This window comes from Nestor notabilis, unplaced genomic scaffold (assembly GCF_000696875.1).
Source record: "Nestor notabilis isolate BGI_N333 unplaced genomic scaffold, ASM69687v1 scaffold17066, whole genome shotgun sequence".
NCBI classification, from domain to species: Eukaryota; Metazoa; Chordata; class Aves; order Psittaciformes; family Psittacidae; genus Nestor; species Nestor notabilis.
The window spans coordinates 23,245-43,560 of record NW_009931647.1 but is presented as its reverse complement, the minus strand read 5'-3'; the positions used below and the strand labels follow the sequence as shown (position 1 = coordinate 43,560).

Sequence of the window (20,316 nt, the reverse complement as noted above, 5' to 3'; positions counted from 1 at the left end):
TTTCCCTACTGATGCTGCTTTTTGGGTTTGGAATTGTTTATGTGTTCTCCACCATGTTTTCAGTATTGCATCTAAACTAACCTTGGCTGACCTGAATCAAGTGCTGTATAGATGTGAGGCAGAAGAACAAGAAGATGGTGGAGGTTGTTATAACATACCAAACTGGTCATCGCTGAAGTATGCAGGCCTCCAAGGTAATAGTTTCAGCATTCTTTCTTCTGTCAAGAAAAAAACCATAGCATAGAGCTGCTCAATCTAGCTCATACCTTAATGCTGTCTTATGACTAGTGCCATTGTTTGGGTAAAAAACGTAAGTGAGGGTTTTTTTCTGCTCGACCATGCTACTAATCAGAGTTGTACCCAGAAAAATCATATACTAAACCAAAGCTCCTCTCTCTTGACACTCTGGGCTGCAGAATTAAGTTTCAGTATGTGTTTTAACACCAATGCCATTGCTTTTAAAGTAAAACCAAAATATATGTATCTCCAGTGAAAAGTCACATTGAACTCAGCATTACTAAATTCTGAGCACTGCTGACCACTTACCAAATGTATGAATTGCATCAGGCTAATTATTCCACAACAGCTTCCATAACTGTGTAAAATCATAGACTCAACGAGGTTGGAAAAGACCTTTAAGCTCATCCAGCCCAACAATTGTCCAGCAGTGCCAAGGCCACCACTAACCCCTGGCACTGAGGCCTCGTCTACCCGGGGTGTGAACACTCGCAGGGACAGTGACTCCAGCCCTGCCCTGGGCAGCCTGTTCCAATGCCTGAGCACCCTCTGGGCAAGGAATTGTTCCTCAGCTCCAGCTAAACCTGCCCTGGGGCAGCTTGAGGCAGTTTCCTTTTGTCCCATCCCTTGTTCCTTGGGAGCAGAGACCAGCCCCCTCCTGGCTCCATCCTCCTGTCAGGCAGTTGCAGAGAGCGATCAGGTCCCCCCTGAGCCTTCTCTTCTCCACACTAAACCCCCCAGGTCCCTCAGCCCTTCCCCATCACACTTGTGCTTCAGACCATCTGTTGCTGTGTACCTTTTCCTCCTGAATTGTACTTGCTATTTGTGATAAGTATTGTCTTTTAATTTAGAGTTGGGTTTGTATCTGCAGGGTTAATGTCCGTGATGGCAGACATTAGACCAAAGAATGATTTGGGTCATCCATTTTGTGATAATTTGAGATCTGGTGACTGGATGATTGATTATGTCAGTAATCGCCTGATTTCACGTGCAGGAGCCTGTGCAGAAGTGAGTAAAAATACTTATTTGCTGGCCTTGGGGTTTAAATGACTAGTTTGTTCCATTTTCAGTTGCTGGTCTGTTCTGAACTTCAGTCTGTCTGTAACACCTTCTGTCTAGGCAAGTTCTTCTAGGAGGTTACACCATTAATATACTTCTCTTCCCTCTCTTCAATCCTGTATAAGAATAGATGGCAAAATGAAAGTGGAAAATACGTAGGGCATGGAGGAGTGGGTAGCTCTGGTGTAAAGGCTTGTGGGGGTCCTCCCCTCTTTATTACTTTCCCTCACATAAAAATGAAGTAACCATTATTTAAGTACTTTCAGAAGAGGGCCTAAATACCAAGGTGTACATTATTATGATGGAGTTACTGTAAGATTACACAGTCAATCACTGAGAAGACAGGGATTACTGAGATTCAGCTTACCTGCACACAGTCCTTTTCTTTCTTTGCCATATTTGATTTTCCTGCAGGGCAATTGCTTTATTTAGTTCACAAGAAGACGACCTGATTTGAGTAACTTACATAATGAATATAATAATAAAGGCTTTATCATTCTTACTTCATTTTGTTCCTGAAGCCAAGTGTAAGAAAGCAGAAGAATGGATAAAGCAGTCTGATGTGCTGAAGTGAATGTTGAATTTGACTTCAGAGACAGAGCCTTTACAGAAAGGAAGTTGGTCTGATACTTGCCAGATTTACTGCTCCTCAAAGACTATTGCTTGTTTTTTCCTGTGTAGTTTTTGAGTTCTTCTTTTGTAGTGTCTTACTCTGTTTTGCAGAAAATATAAAGTACCTACAGCAATACTGAAGTCACATGAAACTAAACTTTAGGTTTATGTTTTACATAAGCAACTTTCCCTTCCTAATTTCCAGGTTACAAGAACAGTGTCACCGTGTAATACACTGATACTTACTTTCTTCATCTGCAAGGTTGAAATCTTGAGTAACTTCCTAGTAGGTTATCACAATCTTTCTTTAGCAGAAGAGGAGAAATACTTCCCATGTGTCAAACACTCTACAGTGATACAGGGATGGTGAAGCTCCAGCATCCCGAGTCCTAGGCCCAGATCTGCAGTCATTTTCCACTGGTGGCTGTAAATAATTTAGTCTTCTGATAATCCTTTTTGTCCCTGTCTCAAGCTTCATCTCTTCAATCTTGTCTTTAAGCAATGAGAAACCCTTCCCATGGGTTGTAGTGATGCAGCTTTCCTTTGCTACTCAGTTTCCTTTGCCACTCAGTTTTGATAACTTCTTTTTGAGATATTTGGGGGGTTTCCTACAAGACTAGCAAAATAAAATCTCTTTGATGGGTTTGCCCATTTGTGACCTAATGAATATAGTGCAGGTTTTTCCCTGCTACTTCTTTTAGAGTTCATACCAGCTGAAATTTTGGAGCAGGAGGGTGCAGCAGTTCTACCACAAATACCTTACATGGATAACTTCAAAGGTGTTGAATGGTTAGATGCTAGTGGTGGTGGTGGTAGGAACTGAAGAGAGTCTCATTTTTGTGGCAGTCAGGCATAACTTGGGTGTAATAAATGTACACATACATCAACTAGATGGGTCCTGAAAGCACTGGTTTTGAACCCTACGCTTCCCAAGTTCTAATTATCTTGTACTTCAATAGGTTGGTAAATGGTTGAAAGCCATGTTTGTGTACCTAAAGAGAATTCCACGTTACCTCATCCCATGTTACTTCGATGCCATACTAGTGGGTGCGTACACGACGCTTCTGGATGTGGGATGGCGTCAGATGTCCAGGTATGCTGGGCAGAGCAGAGCTGTAGAGGTACCTGCACGTATTTGCACCTTTTCAGTTTCACCTGCTGGAGAATGCGATTTGAATCTTTTCATCCTTGTCCAGTGTCAAGGGGTAAAATGGGTGGTGAACACCAAACCCATCCTCTGAAGGTTTGGAGGGGTCGCGTGGCTGTGGGTTTGAATCTGGAGCTCCTGCTGGTGGTGTGCAGTAGGAGGAGGAAGCCTTAAGCCAGCATTTCTTTGCCAAGCTTCAGAAACCCTTTTTTTGCTGTAATTTTAGTTCAACTGCAACAGTTCCTAAAGTTCAGGGAAAGAAGAAAACAACCAGATTGTCCTTGTGCTGCTGCTTTGTTCAGCATTTTAACACGGATGAATATCCTTTGTTATCTGAGCACTTTACTTACCTCAAGTAACCGTTTAATCTTCAGCATCTGCTTCTCTTTTCCTCCTTGGAAAGGAAAGGGAGATGGATTTAATGGAGGCTTTATTCTAGCTGTGAGTGCTCTGAACAAGTCAGGTTTGGGGGTTTTAAATACAGATGTTAAAATGAGACTAGAATTCGGTATGGCAGCGAACTCCACTATATGCTATGGAAAAATGCTTGGGCCTGAACTTGTCAGGAGCACAGGTTGTGCTATTTTAGACAGTGTTCACTGAGTTATAAGTCTTTATATATGATAATGTATATAAAAATGTGATGATCTTTAAAAATACCAAGTTTGACAGGATCTCTTGTTCACAGTGAAATATCTTTCCTCATTTTTGAGGTCTGAGCTCCTATGAAGACATCATGTAAACCAAGCTTTTGGTTTTGCCCTTTTCCCTAGAAGTATTTGACACCAAGACTCCCACTGGCATTACTAAATTAAATTTTAAGGCTAATATTGGGCATCCATTTTGGGGGAAAAATTGATTTACAAACTGAATCTTATGCAAAATATAAATATTAACCCAGTGTTAGTTTATTATTGTAGTTATTATACCTAATAATTACAATAGTCACCTGTAAATGAAAAAGGATAGATTTTTATGGATTGATGTTGCTGAATGTGAAGTCATTTTAAGTGAATTATGTTGGGTTACAGCTTTGTGCAGAATGGATCAACATTTGTGAAACACCTTTCCTTGGGTTCAATCCAGATGTGTGGCATAGGAAGATACCCTTGCCTGCCAGATCTGTCTCCTTCCCTGCATGATGTCCCCTATAGGCTGAATGAGATTACGAATGTGAAAGAACAGTGTTGTGTTTCCTTGGCAGCTGGTAAGTGAGGACAACATTGAAAGTCTTCCAGAATAGTTCAACTATTCTTAGTAACTGTATTAAAATTGCCTCCAGTGTTTGGGATCCATATGTCAGCAACCAGGTATAAAATGTAGGCAGCAGTTTTACTTGCCTCTCCCCTGGGTTTTAACTTTAAAAATATGGGAGCTCTGTCTATTGGTACTACTCTGAGAAACCCATTTTGTTACTGCTCTTGGGAGATGGAGCTTATAAATGCTTTATTTAGTGGATATAGATAAGAATATCTCTTTTTATCATATATGGAGATCCATAAGTATGTTCTCTCTTTCCAGAAGACTTGCTTGAGATAAAGAGACTTGGCATAATAGGCTTTAGTTTATCTTCCTTGAAATATGAATTTAAGAACTGAATTGGAATGAAGTACGAGGGTGGATTTATTGTTCACAAGTTCTCAGAGGGAAGGAACCTTTAGCAGGGCAAAACACCTGATCTTGAGCTCTCCAAAAGGAAAGAGCATAAAAGTACTCAGCAAATAGGATTTATAGCTCCAAATGTTCAGCCAGCATCTTGCAGTCTTTCAGTTGGGTACTTTCCTACGTCCAGAGTATCATCTTCTGTGTTTGGTGGCCTAGAATGAATTTAGTTTTGTTCTGAGTTGGCCCATTCCTTTTCTGCAACCACAGCAACTTTTCACGTCCCCACATTCTGTGGCATCTGTCTCACTGGGGTGTTTATTTCCTTCTTTCTGAAATCCTTTTTCTCTCATGGAATTTTACTGCTGCTGGTTCCTGGGTTTCAGTTACATTCCGTTTGCTGCTTTAGTGTTGCCTGGCAGCAAAGGGGCACAGTGTTCCCTTAAACTGGTCCTGAAAATTAATTACACTAAAGGGTTTGGGTTTGTGTATTCCCTTCACGGACTGGCAGTTGTGTCTGAGATTTTGAACTCGTACATAGATTGTCATTCTCAAGTCTTCTTCTCATATCCTGTAAAACCCAGAAGTGTGGAGGCCATATTTGAGTATTAGCAAACACTCTGGACAAGTAGGTGAGAGAAGTTAGAACGTGGCTCTATCAAGCATGCACAAGAGGCTGCTGCTTTGAAACTTCACCATGTGGAGTTTTTGTAGTAAGTTCAACTTTCAGGTTGATAAATAGAAGTAAACACAAGGATGGACCCTCCTGTTGTAATTATTAAGCTTTATGAGTCAGAATCGTAAGTTAGGCATTATAATGTCTGCAGTACAATGTAGTTCTAGAAGCTGCTGGAAGAGAGAAGCAGGATTCCTTTTATCCTGGCTGAGAACAGATTTGGCCTGAACAAATTCATAGCTCTCCAGTCCTGTCCTGTTTATACCACTGAGATGCATGGCCCTCCTTCAGCAACCCTGCTAAGAAAGCAGTGTAAATCCTCACATGGTTCTGGCTGTTTGTTTGGTAGCTTTCCTTCTGCTCCTGTAATTAAAAGGATGGCACTTGGGGAAGTTACAAAGCAACTTAATTAAAATGGGACTCTTACTGAGGTGAGAAATTCTGTTGCACGATCTTGAAATTCTAGCAGATGTTCTAAAATGAGGTTTTATTTGGTTTTATCAAGAACTTGGTTGGGGAGATTGTTTCAATATCTTAATCTAGAAAAATCATTGTAAATGTGAATGTATTTTTACTGCTGGTTATTTTCTATGGACATGTGTGCGTGGACATTTCTGCTCTAACAAATGAGACTAACAATGACCTTTCCTTTTAGGTTTACCTCACTTTTCCTCTGGAATTTTTCGCTCCTGGGGAAGGGATACCTTTATTGCACTGAGAGGTTTAATGCTGGTTACTGGGCGCTATCTAGAAGCAAGGTGAGACTGGCTTAGACTTAGTTCTTCCTGGGTTTGCAGGTAGTTAGGAAAAAGGCATGGTCTCACAGCCTGAGATGGCACACAGGCAGTTAGAAACAGCTGATGTGCAGTATAAAACTGCAACGGCCCCGGATGGATTTGGGAGCTCTCCCTAAGTGAAATTAAAAATACTGCAGAAATTACATACTTTGTTAATACTTAATTTGGGCAGAGATTGCCACATGATACATACATTAAAGTTGGCTGGTTCAGGTGGGCATTTGTGCTCTTGTACATGGCACTGGCACAGGCTGTGGTGAGTGCTCCAACCCTGGCAGTGCTCAAGGCCAGGCTGGACAGAGCCTTGGGTGACATGGTCTAGAGTGAGGTGTCCCTGCCCATGGCAAGGGGTTGGGACTGGATGGTCCCTTCCAACCCAAACCAGTCTGTGATTCTGTGATAGCTATTACCTTTCTCATGCAGTAACATCTGCAGTCTACTAGTATGATTATATTCCCTTCCAAAGCTAGATGGAATTCATGTTGTCCACGAGGTGTGTGCAAGGGTTCTCAAATGAAACTTCTCATAACTTCAGTTGCCATCACCTCTTGGTATCTTAATAGGAAATTCCCAGCTACTCCTGCCCTCCATCCCCATTCCACCCCATTCATCAGAATGAATTCCAGGGTAAACAATGCTAATAAAATCCTTCCTTGTGACCTTGGTGGGATTTGGGTTTAGGTTCTATATCGTTAGCTGTGAAAAAGCAAACTAGCTGTGTCATAGCACCAAATAACTTGCAGCTTTCACCAGCAAAGTTCTGGCATCTTTCTTCAAGATCCCATTTGTCTCTTCGACCTACTTTGCTGAAAACTGTAATGCTTTGTTCTTAGTACTCAGTCCAGTAACAGCCTTAAAAGTGACTTAGTCAAGACTCTGTTTTTCTTCTGTTCTAGAAACATCATTTTAGCTTTTGGTGGGACTTTAAGACATGGTCTCATTCCCAATCTGCTTGGCCAGGGGACACATGCCAGGTACAACTGCCGAGATGCTGTATGGTGGTGGCTTCAGTGTATCCAGGACTACTGCACGATTGTGCCAAATGGATTAGACATTCTCAGGTGTCCTGTTTCTAGAATGTACCCAGGGGATGACTCTTCTCCTCAGCCTGCAGGCACTGTGGTAAAGATCCCTTCTGATTTAAGTACTTCTTTAGGAATATATAGTTGTGTTAAAGGCTGCTATCTGGTGGTTATGGTGAGATTTGAACTCCACACTTTAGGCACTTCTTGCTACATCTGCATCACACGATTGGACAAGTGTGGGGATGGGGATGGAGAGGAAAAATTCCATGAGCTGCTAAATTTGTTCTTTGCTTTTTGCCTTGGAAAGTTAAAAGTACTAAAAATTGTGTGCAGTGTACTGCTATTGACAAAGATGCTGCTGAAAATGATAGATGGAGGGTTTCAAGTATCATAAACTAGAGGCTAAGAATTGCTGCTTGGCTTGCACATTAGATAGAGCCTTTCTGCTTGTTTTTCATCCTGCCTTTCACGTCTCTTCCAAACGTGCAATCCACCCAGGATCAGCCACTCTATGAAGTAATACAGGAAGCAATGCAACGACACATGGAAGGCATAAATTTCCGGGAAAGGAATGCTGGTCCACAGATAGATCAAAACATGAGAGATGAAGGTAACGGAACACTTGCTATGCAATTCAAAAGATGCTCTTTATGTCTTATATTTGTTTAGCTCTGGAGTATGCTTCTGAAAAACAAATAATGTTTAATGCAACTAAAACTGTATCACTTTAAATACATTTATTATCAGCAACTGTTACATGTTGTGGTACAGTTTATCCTAAATAAACCTTCACTTCAGCTAAAGTTGCCTTCAGAAACCCACGTCTGATCTGTTGTTTGGGGTGAAGGGTTGGTTTATTCAGGAGGTTCGGACTGGGGACGAGAGCTTTTGTTTTGCTTAAAATATGGACTTCACACGTGATACTCTTGCTTTGGCAGGTTTTAATGTGACTGCGGGTGTTGACCATGAAACTGGCTTTGTCTTTGGAGGGAACCGTTTCAATTGTGGCACTTGGATGGATAAAATGGGAGAGAGCGACAGAGCTCGCAACAAAGGAATTCCAGCTACTCCAAGGTACAAAATCCAGGCTGGGAAGGGGGGATCTTTAAATCTGGGATTTTTTTTAAACTCAAATTCTCCTGCAGAAACATAGAATCCACCAGGTTGGAAAAGACCTTTAAGCTCATCCAGTCCAACCATTCCCAGCAGTGCCAAGGCCACCACTAACCCCTGGCACTGAGGCCTCGTCTACCCGGGCTGTGAACACTCGCAGGGACAGTGACTCCAGCCCTGCCCTGGGCAGCCTGTTCCAATGCCCGAGCACCCTCTGGGCAAGGAATTGTTCCTCAGCTCCATCTAAACCTCCCCTGGGGCAGCTTGAGGCCTACTGTGCCTTCCATTAACACATCTAAGAGGTGATCTCTCAAATGTTCTAACAGTTCGTGCCTACTAAAATATTAATGCTATTTCCTGGTTTTTGCTCAATTAAAGTAAAATGAAAGGTGTGTTCTTAGCAGGTGCAGCCCTCAGCTTCTAGCATGTTCTTAGCTCCCTGCAAAGAGTTGACTTTGGAATTCAAGTAGTAAAATGTAATTTAGGAAAAAACTATGTACAAACAGTACTAGCAGTACTTTGTTATTTAGACATACTAGAAGAGAGATCTATTGATAATTGTATTGTTAGAATACTTGTTATTTACAACTCGGAAATACCTACCACATGATGAAGGGACTCTTCATCAGGGACTGGAGCAATAGGACAAGGGGTGATGGGTTCAAACTGGAACAGGGGAAGTTCAGGTTGGATCTAAGGCAGAAGCTCTTCCCTGGGAGGGTGCTGAGGCGCTGGCACAGGGTGCCCAGAGGAGCTGTGGCTGCCCCATCCCTGGCAGTGTTCAAGGCCAGGTTGGACACAGGGGCTTGGAGCAACCTGCTCTAGAGGAAGGTGTCCCTGCCCGTGGCAGGGGGTTGGAGCTGGATGAGCTTTAAGGTTCTTTCCAACCCAAACCAGGCTGGGATTCTGTGATTGTATCTAAATTCTTGAAATTGAGATGAAACATGTTAAAAATAAGCTCTTAACTCTGTGTTCACAAACTGCTGCAGGCATCCTTGCTTGACTTTGGATGTGAAACTGGTGCTGTGCTATTGCTATCTGTGGGTGAGGACTGAAGGAAGACAAGTCAGGCAATTGAACTGGGGGAGATTGAGGGACCTGCCCCTAAAGAGGCTAAATCAGTGATGCTGCTGGAGAGAAATTTTGCACCAAGCAGGCAGTAAAACCCAATATGATATAATCTGAGATTTATGCATATGGTGATTCTCTGAATATCATCTGACAAAAGAGGCAAGTCCAAGAAGTGCATTTAATGCTTATTTTAATGCTTCACTTTTGACATGAGTAATCTAATACAGCAGAAACATTACCCAAGTTACCAAAGTGCACTCAGCTCTGTGTTGGACACAGTTTTAACAGCAGAGGACCAAGTTGTTTGAGGCTGATCCTTTTTTTCATGTTCTTAATCACTGCTATAAAATTATCTTAAATCTGTGCAAATTAGTTGGGTATGATAAAAAAAAGTATCTCGTAGCCAGTTTGCAGTCGAGCTTGTTGCCTGTTTTCCACCCTTTCCTGCATAGTTTCTTCTTTGGGTGGAATCCTACTGATCCAAACAAAAGTAAACTGACCGTGCCTGCTTCTTTTATTCTTGGCCCTTCATGAAACTCAAAAGTGCCACATAAAACTGAGTGTTCTTTTAAGTGGCAGATAAGCCTCAGTGTGGCTGAAGATGTGTGTTTAGGGCAGAAATAGTCTAAAGCATGCCTACCACAATGCTGTCAGAACTGAGGTGCCACACAGGAAGGAAAGTGATTGGTAGCTTTCTGAAATCATATCTCCGTGTAGAGCAGCAGCCAAAAAAGCTACTAAAACCCAGTAACAGTGGGTTTCATCAGGAAGGATTTGTAGAACAAGACAGAGGGCATTATTCTGCCTCTTGGTGGAACTTGGTACCTGCAAGGCACAAGTGTATCTTGAGTGTTCCATGTAGTGATAAGGGGGGTATGGAGAAGGGCAGGGAAAGCTCAAAGGGATGGAGTAGCTGCCTTGCAAGGAGTATCTAAGGACTCCTCATTTTCAGGCCTCATTTTGGAAGAAAGAAGGGTGACTGGTGTCTAGGAAATGAGTAGAGATGATGATGGAGCTGTTACAAATCACTGCAACCCACATAGCACTGCAATGCTGTAGAACTTCGGGATGCTCACACAGGAGAAATGGGGGAATAGTAGAAGAATAGGGGGAAATGAAGTGTCTAAATAAGATAAAGATGTATTTCTTTCAGTTACCTATTGCTTTGAGAGGCTATTAAAGTAATTTTGGGGCTTTTTTTGTATCATTACTTTAGGGATGGCTCTGCTGTGGAAATCATTGGTTTGTGCAAGTCGGCTGTTCGCTGGTTGCTGGAATTATCTGGGAAAAATGTGTTTCCATTCCGTGGAGTCACTGTAAAAGGACATGGTAAAAACAGGCACATCTCATACTTGCATTACTGGAGTACCAAAGTAACCAGACCGGTGCAATCGTGGCCATATAACATTGGGGATGATTATCAAATACTCGGGAGGGCTTAAGGGAAAAAGGGGGAAAACTTGGGAAAGAATCTTGTATGATTAAAACCTTTTTTTACTAAAAAAAAAGATTGAGTTGACATTGTCTGCTCTATCTCAAGTATTTTACTCCATGTATTAAGGTGTGGGTTGCAAAGGAATCTTGGAGTCTAATAACACTTCTCGAAATGGGTGTAAGCGATGGGATTAGTATTTGCTATGATGACTACATCATTCTTTACAAGAATGCCAAATAAAATGCCCAGGACACTTTTTGTCCCTATATTCACAACACAGAATACCATTTCCTCTGAAGTTTTACATAAATATCTTTAGCTGTCCCTTATGTTTCAGAGGGATGCTGCTCTGTTACGGGGTTCCTTTATGCTTACCCAGCCCAAGTGAATCTACATGCCCTATAAAGCTTTCTTACTTGCAGGAAGGGAGGAGACCATCACATACGATGAATGGAACAGAAAAATCCAGGAGCACTTTGAAAGGCTCTTCTTTGTCTCCGAGAACCCAGCAGATCCTAATGAGAAACATCCCAATCTCGTTCACAAACGTGGCATTTATAAGGACAGCTACGGAGCTTCAAGTCCGTGGTGTGATTACCAACTCAGGCCAAACTTTACAATAGCCATGGTTGTGGTAAGTGAAGGGCAGCAGGGGGAAGCATTTGCACTTAAATTCTCTTTGTTATTGAACTAAGCTTGCCTGGTAAGGTCCATTTGCTTGGCATTATATTGCTTAGAATAACTTCAAAAGCTTTTCCATGCTTTTAATATTGGTCCATCTTGGAGTATCTCCTAAAAAATACATCCTTGACTAGAGTTGCCTAAATGAATCTGCTGTCCAGGGTGTAGCTAGGATCAATTTGCAGTGTTTGCTGTGTTCAGCATGTCTCTTCAGGTTGGGTCTGGGGGGCTGCTTTTCCTGTCAGACTGGCTAAAACACATGGGTTGTTTGTCTTTGTTATCAGGTCTGTGAAGAGCTTCAGCAGTAATACTTGTCAAGTTAATTCTTATTTTAAATGCAAAACAGCATTGATGGCTTCTGTCTTCTTGCTTACTCTGACTTGTAGGTTCCACAAGTTGATTCAGTAATATAAAAGTTGAGCTTTTTGTGCCCTTCTGCATTTGTATGTGCAGTCTTACGTGTGTGCACGCACAGAGTTTACTCATTAGATGTTTATTATTTGATTAGGCCCCTGAGTTATTCACACCTGAGAGAGCTTGGAAAGCTCTGCAGATAGCAGAGGAAAAACTGCTTGGTCCATTAGGCATGAAAACCTTGGATCCAGAGTAAGTACAGTAGAGATAAGTGTTCATTACAGACTGTGACAGTGGGAAGTATTTGACACATGGGGGTAGTAGTTGTTATTTCTTACATACCTGTGAAACAAGGCTGCAGTAAGCTAGTCAAATTTGGTGTCATAGAGATGTTTGAGTAAAAGTACAAAGGCAAAATTACTAAGTCAAGTCATTCCAAGACTTTAAACTGTTTTCCTACTAGTTTAAACTATATTTGGAATTCCATTGTCGTGCAAAACACAGAACCTGGCAAAGACCTCCCTAAGTTACCCATCCTTAAATGTAAATGCCATGACAGATTTTGGAGTCACTTCTGCTTTCCACTTTTATGTATTTTTTAATGTATTTTTAAGCCTTGGTATAACATTTTCCTTTCTTCCTTGCAGTGATATGGTTTACTGTGGAGTCTATGATAACGCTCTTGACAACGACAACTATAATGTAGCCAAAGGTTTTAATTATCACCAAGGACCTGTAAGAGCCAGTTTCTTCAGCTTTAGGAGAAGTGCTGTTACCTTTTCAAACTGACAGCTCTCATCAGCTCTCTTTGTTCTTTGCTTAGGAGTGGCTGTGGCCAATTGGCTATTTTCTCCGTGCCAAATTGTACTTCTCCAAGTTGATTGGTCCAGAGATGTATGCAAAAACTGTCGTTATGGTTAAGAACGTTCTCTCTCGCCACTATGTTCACCTTGAAAGGTAAGACACCAACTAACATGGATTCCAAGTGTTCAGTCAGCCTTGTGGTATCCGCTGTCCAATTGCATCTGTACCTATCTGTAATATCAAGAGCATCTGTTTTCTACATAGAAAGTTCACTGCTGTAAGTGCTGTTGCAGATCTCGAGTCAGGTTTGAAGTACAGCTGAGATCTAGTGCTTTTTAGAGACTGCAGATTTACTAACACCTATGTAAACATGGGGTGAAATAAACCTTATCTAAAAATTAGGATCTAATTTCATACAAAAAGTTAATTTCAGAAAAAAGTTGGTGAGGAGTTTTTTAAACTGAAAGTATTTCCAAACAACCTGCAAAACAAAATCATGAAGGGGCTGGTGGTGACAGGTAAAACTGAGGCAGATCAGACAGAACCATTAGTGCTGGAAGGGCCCTCTGGAGATCACCCAGTCCAACCCCTTGCCCAAGGCAGGGCCACCCAGAGCAGAGCACACACACAGGGATGTGTCCAGGTGGGTTTGGGATGTCTCCGGAGAGGGAGACTCCACAACCCCCCTGGGCAGCCTGTGCCAGGGCTCTGCCACCCTCAGTGTAAAGAAGTTCTTCCTCATGTTGAGGTGACACTTGTGTTTCAGATAAGCTGCTGTGCACTATAGTTAGGATTTCTTATGTTAGAAATGAGGAGATTAGTATGACAGTATTTCAGAATCTTATTACCCTTGATATTCTGAGAAGGCAGGGGAACTTGCTAATGGCCCTTCAATATTCCTTTACATTTTGAGTTCTCCCTCAAACCAAACCACCAACCCCACACTACTTTTTCCCTTTTTCTATTATATTTTAATTCTTAAGGATTTGAGACAAATGAAAACAAACAAAATCAAGATCTTGCCCGTGATCCCTTCCATGTGATCTGTTCTGCAGTACTTCAAACGTGCATTTATTTGTATCCATAAAAGTAACTCAGTAGAACTGGTCATGACAAAACGGCTTGTCTGACCACGTGAGGAAGAAAAGGGGTTTGTTAAGCAACTTTTTGCATTACATAGTGTCTTGTCCCAGTGTCTTGTTTGGTTTTGTAGTACTCCCATAATCCACTTTCAAGTGTAGCTTGATACCATTCAGTTACCTCAAATATCATTCCTGTTCTTCCAACTGCACAACTACCCAAATGAGAAAGAGGAGCAGCATGCCAGCAGTGCAAGTTCAGCTATTACTAGCAGCAGAGAGTCTACTTTGGAAGAGAGGCACCCCCAAAAAACCCAGTTCCCAGCTGCAGGAAAATACCCAAATCTCTACATCACAGTTATTAAAGTACAAACTGTGCCTGTAGGACAACAGACCTTTAGTCATGATTTTCAGTTCCTACTGGATAACTTTCTGAATGGTTTAAAACCAAATTGTTCTTTTAATTTCAGTGTATAACCTAACATCAGTACTCGTTTGTGTTTTCTTTTACCAGGTCATCCTGGAAAGGGCTTCCAGAGCTGACCAATGAAAATGGACAGTATTGCCCTTTCAGCTGTGAAACTCAGGCCTGGTCGATTGGGGTTATCCTTGAAATCCTTTATGACTTGTAAAAGTTGATTGATTTTGATCAAACTTCTGTGGTCTTATTATTGGGCATAAATGAACACTTGGCTTATACTGCAGGGAAATGTCCTGTTCTGCACAACCAGTGAAGCTGTGTCCTGACTTTCAAAGATGCTGAATGCCAGCAGCTCCCTTGCCCTGTAACTGTGTGGGGCTTGGGTGGTGTATTTGAAAATCAGGCCATGACAATCAAACACAACTGCAGTGCACACTTAATGCAGAAACTTTTACTTCAGGAGCAAGTTTAAGCATATGCACAAACCTAAAAGTAGCTTTGTTTTCTTTTTTTTTTTTTAGACTTTTCAAATCAAAATCTTAATGTAACAAAGGGAGCTCTTTGCTGAGCTAAAAATGAGTAGCACAGCTCTGTTTTTGTTTCTGTCTCTTAATGGCTGTTTTGCAAATGCGTGCTCAAAGGGGCATACACTAACGTATAGCTTTGAGTTTGGTATGCTTTGTGATGTGGCACCGTACAGTAATGAAGGCAGAACTCGTTGTCTCTCTGTTGAACTGTATTATGGGATGGTTTTTATGTGTTCAGTTGAACACTCCATTAAGCAACCCCAGAAATAAAACTTACAAACGCTGTGATAAACCAACCTTTGAAGTTATATGTAAAATTTTCAAAACCTTTAAACTACTTTGAGACTTAACTTGAGCAAGAATAAGGTAATGGCCTACACTGCTCCATTTTTCCATTTAAAACACTGTGGGCCATGCAGGAAACCTGCCTCTTCATTTAAAGCTGTTTTTCACCGTCAGGACTTCATAGGAAGTGTGTGCATGTGCATACAACACATGTTGGGGGAGGCCAAGGATACAGAAGTCAATGATGTGCTTGCTTGATTGCTTACTTTATGGAAGTGGTATAGTCACCTTGGCTCTTTATTCTTAGGAAGATCCTAGCTGTATTGAAGCAGGTGGAAACAAAAGAGCAACGAGAAGAGAGATTAGCAGTAGGTAACCAGAGAAGAGAAGAGGTTTCTAGGCCTTTTGAAATTCCACCAGTAAGGACAAGCATGCTACCTCTATGTACTGTTCTTTGGGAACAGCACCAGTGAACGTGATGCAAACCGTGTCCTCTCAGATTTGGATGCCTGTATGCCCTAATGGAGTGCAGTTCAGTGTTCCCACATAGGAGGGTGTTTGGCAGGAGTGCAGCTGGTGATTCTCAACTCCCTGGTGATGCTCTATGGTTCTGTAAGTTTTCCATCTTAGTACAGTAAAGAGACAGAGAGTGAGGATGACAACACTTCCCACATCACAAGGGAGGGAAGGCAAAACTGATAATGGCATTTCTTAATGTTAGACAGCACTAGCTGAAAAACTATACACAGGATGTAATTATAATGCACTAATAACACGTATGTCAAGTTCTTACTGTATCCACATTTTAAAGTTTCCATACCCTAAGTCCAGTGCAAGGGTGCTGTCTTGTTCAGGGAGATGTGTTATAGGTAGATACACTTAAGGACAAGTTAAGAGGCTGAAGGGAGGTGAATTGTAAGAAGTGGCTGTGTTTAGACTCTTTATCTGAAAGGCTAGTAGGTATTTGAAGTGCCTTGCTGGAGTGAACAGGCAAGGTCTGTGCTGCACCTCAGTTCCTGAGTGCTGCAGTACCTGGGTTGGAAAGCTTTTCTTTTCGCAGCACAATGCATGAGAGACGTCACTTGTTTGAAACCATCACTGAAAGGTCAGCCACAGATTTACTTTTTTATTGCAGAAGAGGCATATAAAGTATTTTTCATCATTTACTGAACCTTCCAAAATTCTTGTTAATGATGTTGAGGTGTGTCAATAGCTTTTTCCTGTTTTTCTAGCTAATTATTACTCATTTGTTAGTTGAAGGTATGTTTTTATAGCTCGTATGGCTTAGAAAGCAGGAACAATATGGCAGGAATAATCATTCTTACTTGATAAAACCAGTTTAAAATTGGAAGTGCATCTTAAGAGCTATGGCTTTGGAAAAAGATTTAAATTCTACACATTGGCAATAACATTCTTGTAGTGTTGGAAAAAAAACCATGTTAAATTATTCATCAGAACCTTCCTGTGTTATTCCAGATGACTTTCCACTGCTTTGCAAACTGCACTGCTGATAGAGGCTGCATATTTGTCACTGGTAGGGGTTTTTTTCTCATGCACTAGTACAATTTTAAAGCTAAATCACCACTATGTACGTGTTACAGAACTTCTCAACATGCCCATTGATAATGTTGCTTCTGCACTGATTTGTTGAGCATAGTTAAATAGGAAAAAATATGTATCCTAGTGGTTGACTTTGCTGTTAAGTAGCAACAGAAGTAAGATTTGAGGTTGTAACTATTGGGGGATTTTGGGGGGGGGGGTGTTTATCACAAAGCTACTCAACACTGTGTTGAGGCAGTTCAAAAATGAAGAGGGAAGAAAGCGGTGTTGAATCCAACACTCATGGGCTCGTATTCATCTAGGTGAACTCTATGCCTAAATCATTATCCCCTAAAAACAGCTGACGTGTCGACTGATCCCGAACTGTATTTTCATTCATTAGTATCATTTCTATTCCACACTCAGAAACTCAGTAATGCAAAGTTATACTCAGTAAAACATGGTTTAGAAACAAACTAAAGAACTTGGTGAGAACTGTGAATCCATGTGTTCCAGTTGGTGTTTCTTGATCTATATGGTATTGACACATTCTTCTTTTCTTCCTCTCAGCTGAAGCAATCTTGACTGTTACCAGTGTTCGTGGTTAATAGCTCTTGATTTACTCAGAGGCTATTAACTTGAATTCAGGTGAAATCATGTATCCTTCTCACACTGCATGTTGTCATGTAAAAGGGAAAGCCGAGTTTTACCTGTGTCTGCCTAGCACAGCAGCAGCTGATTTTATTAGATGTCATTATTCACTTATCTCTGAAATGCACAAAATAAAACTCTTTCTTTCAGAGTAACCCTTTCATGTGGTTATTTGGGGGGGGGGGAGGAGGGGAAGCCAAACCTTGTTGCTGCTTGTTCGGTTGTTGCCCATCTTAAACACATTGGAGAGGTAAGAAACTTCTCAAGTCAAATGTTAGTAAATGCTTACAACAATAATCAACTCATTTAACACCAAACTTGAGCCCTGTACATGGATTCTTATGTTTGTGCCTGTATCAGCTGTCTTAGCTGGGTTTGAACAGGAGAATGGGATCAGGCCCCCGCGTCCAGGGGCCTGAGGAGCTGCTCAGCGCCCGGCGGAGCCGTGCCCTGGAACAGGGGCTCCTTCCTCCGGAGCTGTGCCTTGAGACTTGGGGCTTTAGTAACCGCTGTTTCTCACAGAGTTCAATTCCAGAGCAGAATCAGGAGCTTCCCGAAGCGGTGCTGGTGGGAAAACGAACCTGAGAGCATGTAGTTTGTGAGCCCCGGGAGCACTTCCCTTTATGTGCCCTTGTGTGAGCCACAGCAGCGTCTCTTTACGGCTTCAGACACAGACACTGGCCTCCCTTTTGCAATGAGAACGGAAGGTGGCCACAACAGAGGACGACTGTGCTGCAGCCTGGTCAAGGGCCTTGAGTTGTGTGATGTGAGCTCCAAGCACTGCTAGAGGTAAGTGCCTCATACTACACTTCCTAATGAACAACGGAGTTCTGTATTGCTGAGTTCTAAGGCTGGCTTTGGCAAATAAAGCGAAGCTGAATGTTGTGTGGTGGTGGGAAAGGTAGGATGATGTCTTTTAATCGTTCTAAAGGGAGGTATTTGCAGCCACTTACAACTCACAGACTTGCATGTACAGTTATTTCCAAGCATGGTGGTGTAAAGTGGAGTTAAATGGTAAGAGTGGACCTCTCTTGAGTGGGATTTTAAGCCAGGATCATATAAAAACTGAGGAAAACTGGCAGAAAGATCTCTTTCTTGCAAGCAGCATCACAAATGAAAGTTCTCTGCAAAATGAACAGTCTGTTCTTTGGTGGGGTACATTCAGGAGCTGTGTTTTATTTCTCTGTAATTGTCTATAAGGGTCCTATATCGAGCCTAAACCCAGAGACTGGTACCTGTTCTAATAATATGCAATGAAAAATTGGCTCTCAATGCAAAAGTAAGGCTCACAGTTGCTCACATACACCCTGAAGGGTAGCAAACTAGAGGTAATACTGTCTCAGCAAGAGCAAGCATTGGAGGGCATTAGTAGGCTAACGAGCGTAGAGAAGTTCCATGGAGCTATGCCTCGGGAGAGCTTGGAGTAGCATGTTGACATGGGTATATGAGCTTTATGGATGTGAATGATTGGTTTAAACATCATGGGTGACTTGTTAGAAAGGATCTTACTTGAACGGATGGTACCCTGGAGGTCAGCACTGTGCCCTGGCTGGAGGTAAACATCCCATAGAAAGCTGGAGGTGGTAGATGGGGTAAGGATAATGCAACCTTAATTAACATTGCCAGGTTCATGGCAGATGGTGATGCCACTTGGCCACCTCTGTTGTTCAGGTTCATACTAAGACTAGGCTGGGCCATTCAGCTCTCTGGGTCTTCCTTCTGAGGTCTGGGTGTTTCTTGTTGTGGTTTAATGGCTGAAGTCTCTGTTGCCAAACATCAAAATGGGATTTTTAGATGTTTAGAAAATGTTTTGGCAACGTATTCCCACGTAGGGGAAGAGGAAAGAAGTTTATCTTTGGTGTTTTAGAGAGAACACTGGTGCTGTTCAGCCTGGAGAAGAGAAGCTGCATGGAGACCTCAGAGGGACTCTTCATCAGGGACTGGAGCAATAGGACAAGGGGTGATGGGTTCAAACTGGAACAGGGGAAGTTCAGGTTAGATCTAAGGCAGAAGCTCTTCCCTGTGAGGGTGCTGAGGCGCTGGCACAGGGTGCCCAGAGAAGCTGTGGCTGCCCCATCCCTGGCAGTGTTCAAGGCCAGGTTGGACACAGGGGCTTGGAGCAACCTGCTCTAGTGGAAGGTGTCCCTGCCCGTGGCAGGGGGTTGGAACTGGGTGATCTTCAGGTCCTTTCCAGCCCAAACCAGTCTGTGATTCTGTTTTATGTACAAATGAACATACTGTGAAACCTGCAATAACTCTGCCTGGGCAACCTTTCACTGTGATGATTTGAACTGAAGTATTTTGTTACATGGATTTCTTTAATGGCATTCAACTTGCACACAGCAGTTTTCCAGGACAATCAAGTGCAAACAGTGAGGGTCAAAATGATGGAACTGTGCTTGAAAATGGATCATTTGGGACTCAGAAGAGACTGTGTAGTGCTGATATTGAGTTACCACAGTTTGCTTTGAATGCATTTGTGCCACAGAGTGTGCAAAACCCATAGGCCTGAGATACCTGTTGTGATGTTGTTTGTTAGCTAAGGATAATTGTAAGGCTGTACTCTAGGAATGAGAGCTGCTAATGGAGAAGTCTGGATGGGAATACCAGCAATAGGGGGGAATTGGGATGGACTCAGGCACTGAGACATGGTAAGGAGAAAGAATGGAGTTATATGACATGGTAGATCAGTGGCTCAGAGTAGCTTTAGGTAAAATACAATAAAAAAGCAAAACCATGGAGCCTGCAGCTGGAAAGATGAAGTTACAGCCATCAGCTTTACGTGCTTTTAACGGGCCACGCTTTCTAGCAGTTATCCCACTTGCTGAAGCTGGGTGGGAACACCACAGTTTCCAGCTAATTTTGTAATTTGGGAAGCCTATAATCAGACTTACTGTGACTCCTATTTAAAGAGGTGGGTTTGTTCTCTTGTAATGGCTGGCTAGTGCTGCTCCAGGTCTCTCCCCAGGCCTCTTGTACAGTTAGGTTATTCCAGAGCTTTTCCCAAGGCCTCCAGGCACCATTCATTAAATTTAAGTACCAGATGCTGTTATCAGCTGGATCAGAGTAAACACAAGTTAATTCCATCTGAGTAACTGCAGGTTTACCTTCACATGATTTTGGTTTTAGGCAGCTTATACACCTTTAGAAACAGGAGTTAAAAGTAGAAATCGGGACTATTAATGCTATAAACTATAGTTT

The 20,316-nt window shown here is 42.1% G+C and overlaps 1 protein-coding gene across 1 annotated transcript in view; it reads left to right on the top strand.

The window, feature by feature from the left end:
- The window catches only part of AGL (amylo-alpha-1, 6-glucosidase, 4-alpha-glucanotransferase), a gene marked incomplete at its 5' end in the record, with an annotated part of 16,797 nt that extends 2,302 nt beyond the window's left edge, over positions 1-14,495 (top strand). The window contains 14 exons of the mRNA XM_010016008.1: positions 64-194; positions 1,109-1,245; positions 2,868-3,001; positions 4,087-4,262; positions 5,989-6,091; positions 7,027-7,252; positions 7,654-7,765; positions 8,094-8,229; positions 10,556-10,668; positions 11,197-11,408; positions 11,964-12,061; positions 12,457-12,544; positions 12,633-12,766; positions 14,207-14,495. Coding sequence (XP_010014310.1) covers positions 64-194; positions 1,109-1,245; positions 2,868-3,001; positions 4,087-4,262; positions 5,989-6,091; positions 7,027-7,252; positions 7,654-7,765; positions 8,094-8,229; positions 10,556-10,668; positions 11,197-11,408; positions 11,964-12,061; positions 12,457-12,544; positions 12,633-12,766; positions 14,207-14,324 — 1,918 coding nt within the window. The remainder of the gene's footprint in view (positions 1-63; positions 195-1,108; positions 1,246-2,867; positions 3,002-4,086; positions 4,263-5,988; positions 6,092-7,026; positions 7,253-7,653; positions 7,766-8,093; positions 8,230-10,555; positions 10,669-11,196; positions 11,409-11,963; positions 12,062-12,456; positions 12,545-12,632; positions 12,767-14,206) is intronic.
- Positions 14,496-20,316: the final 5,821 nt, after the last annotated feature.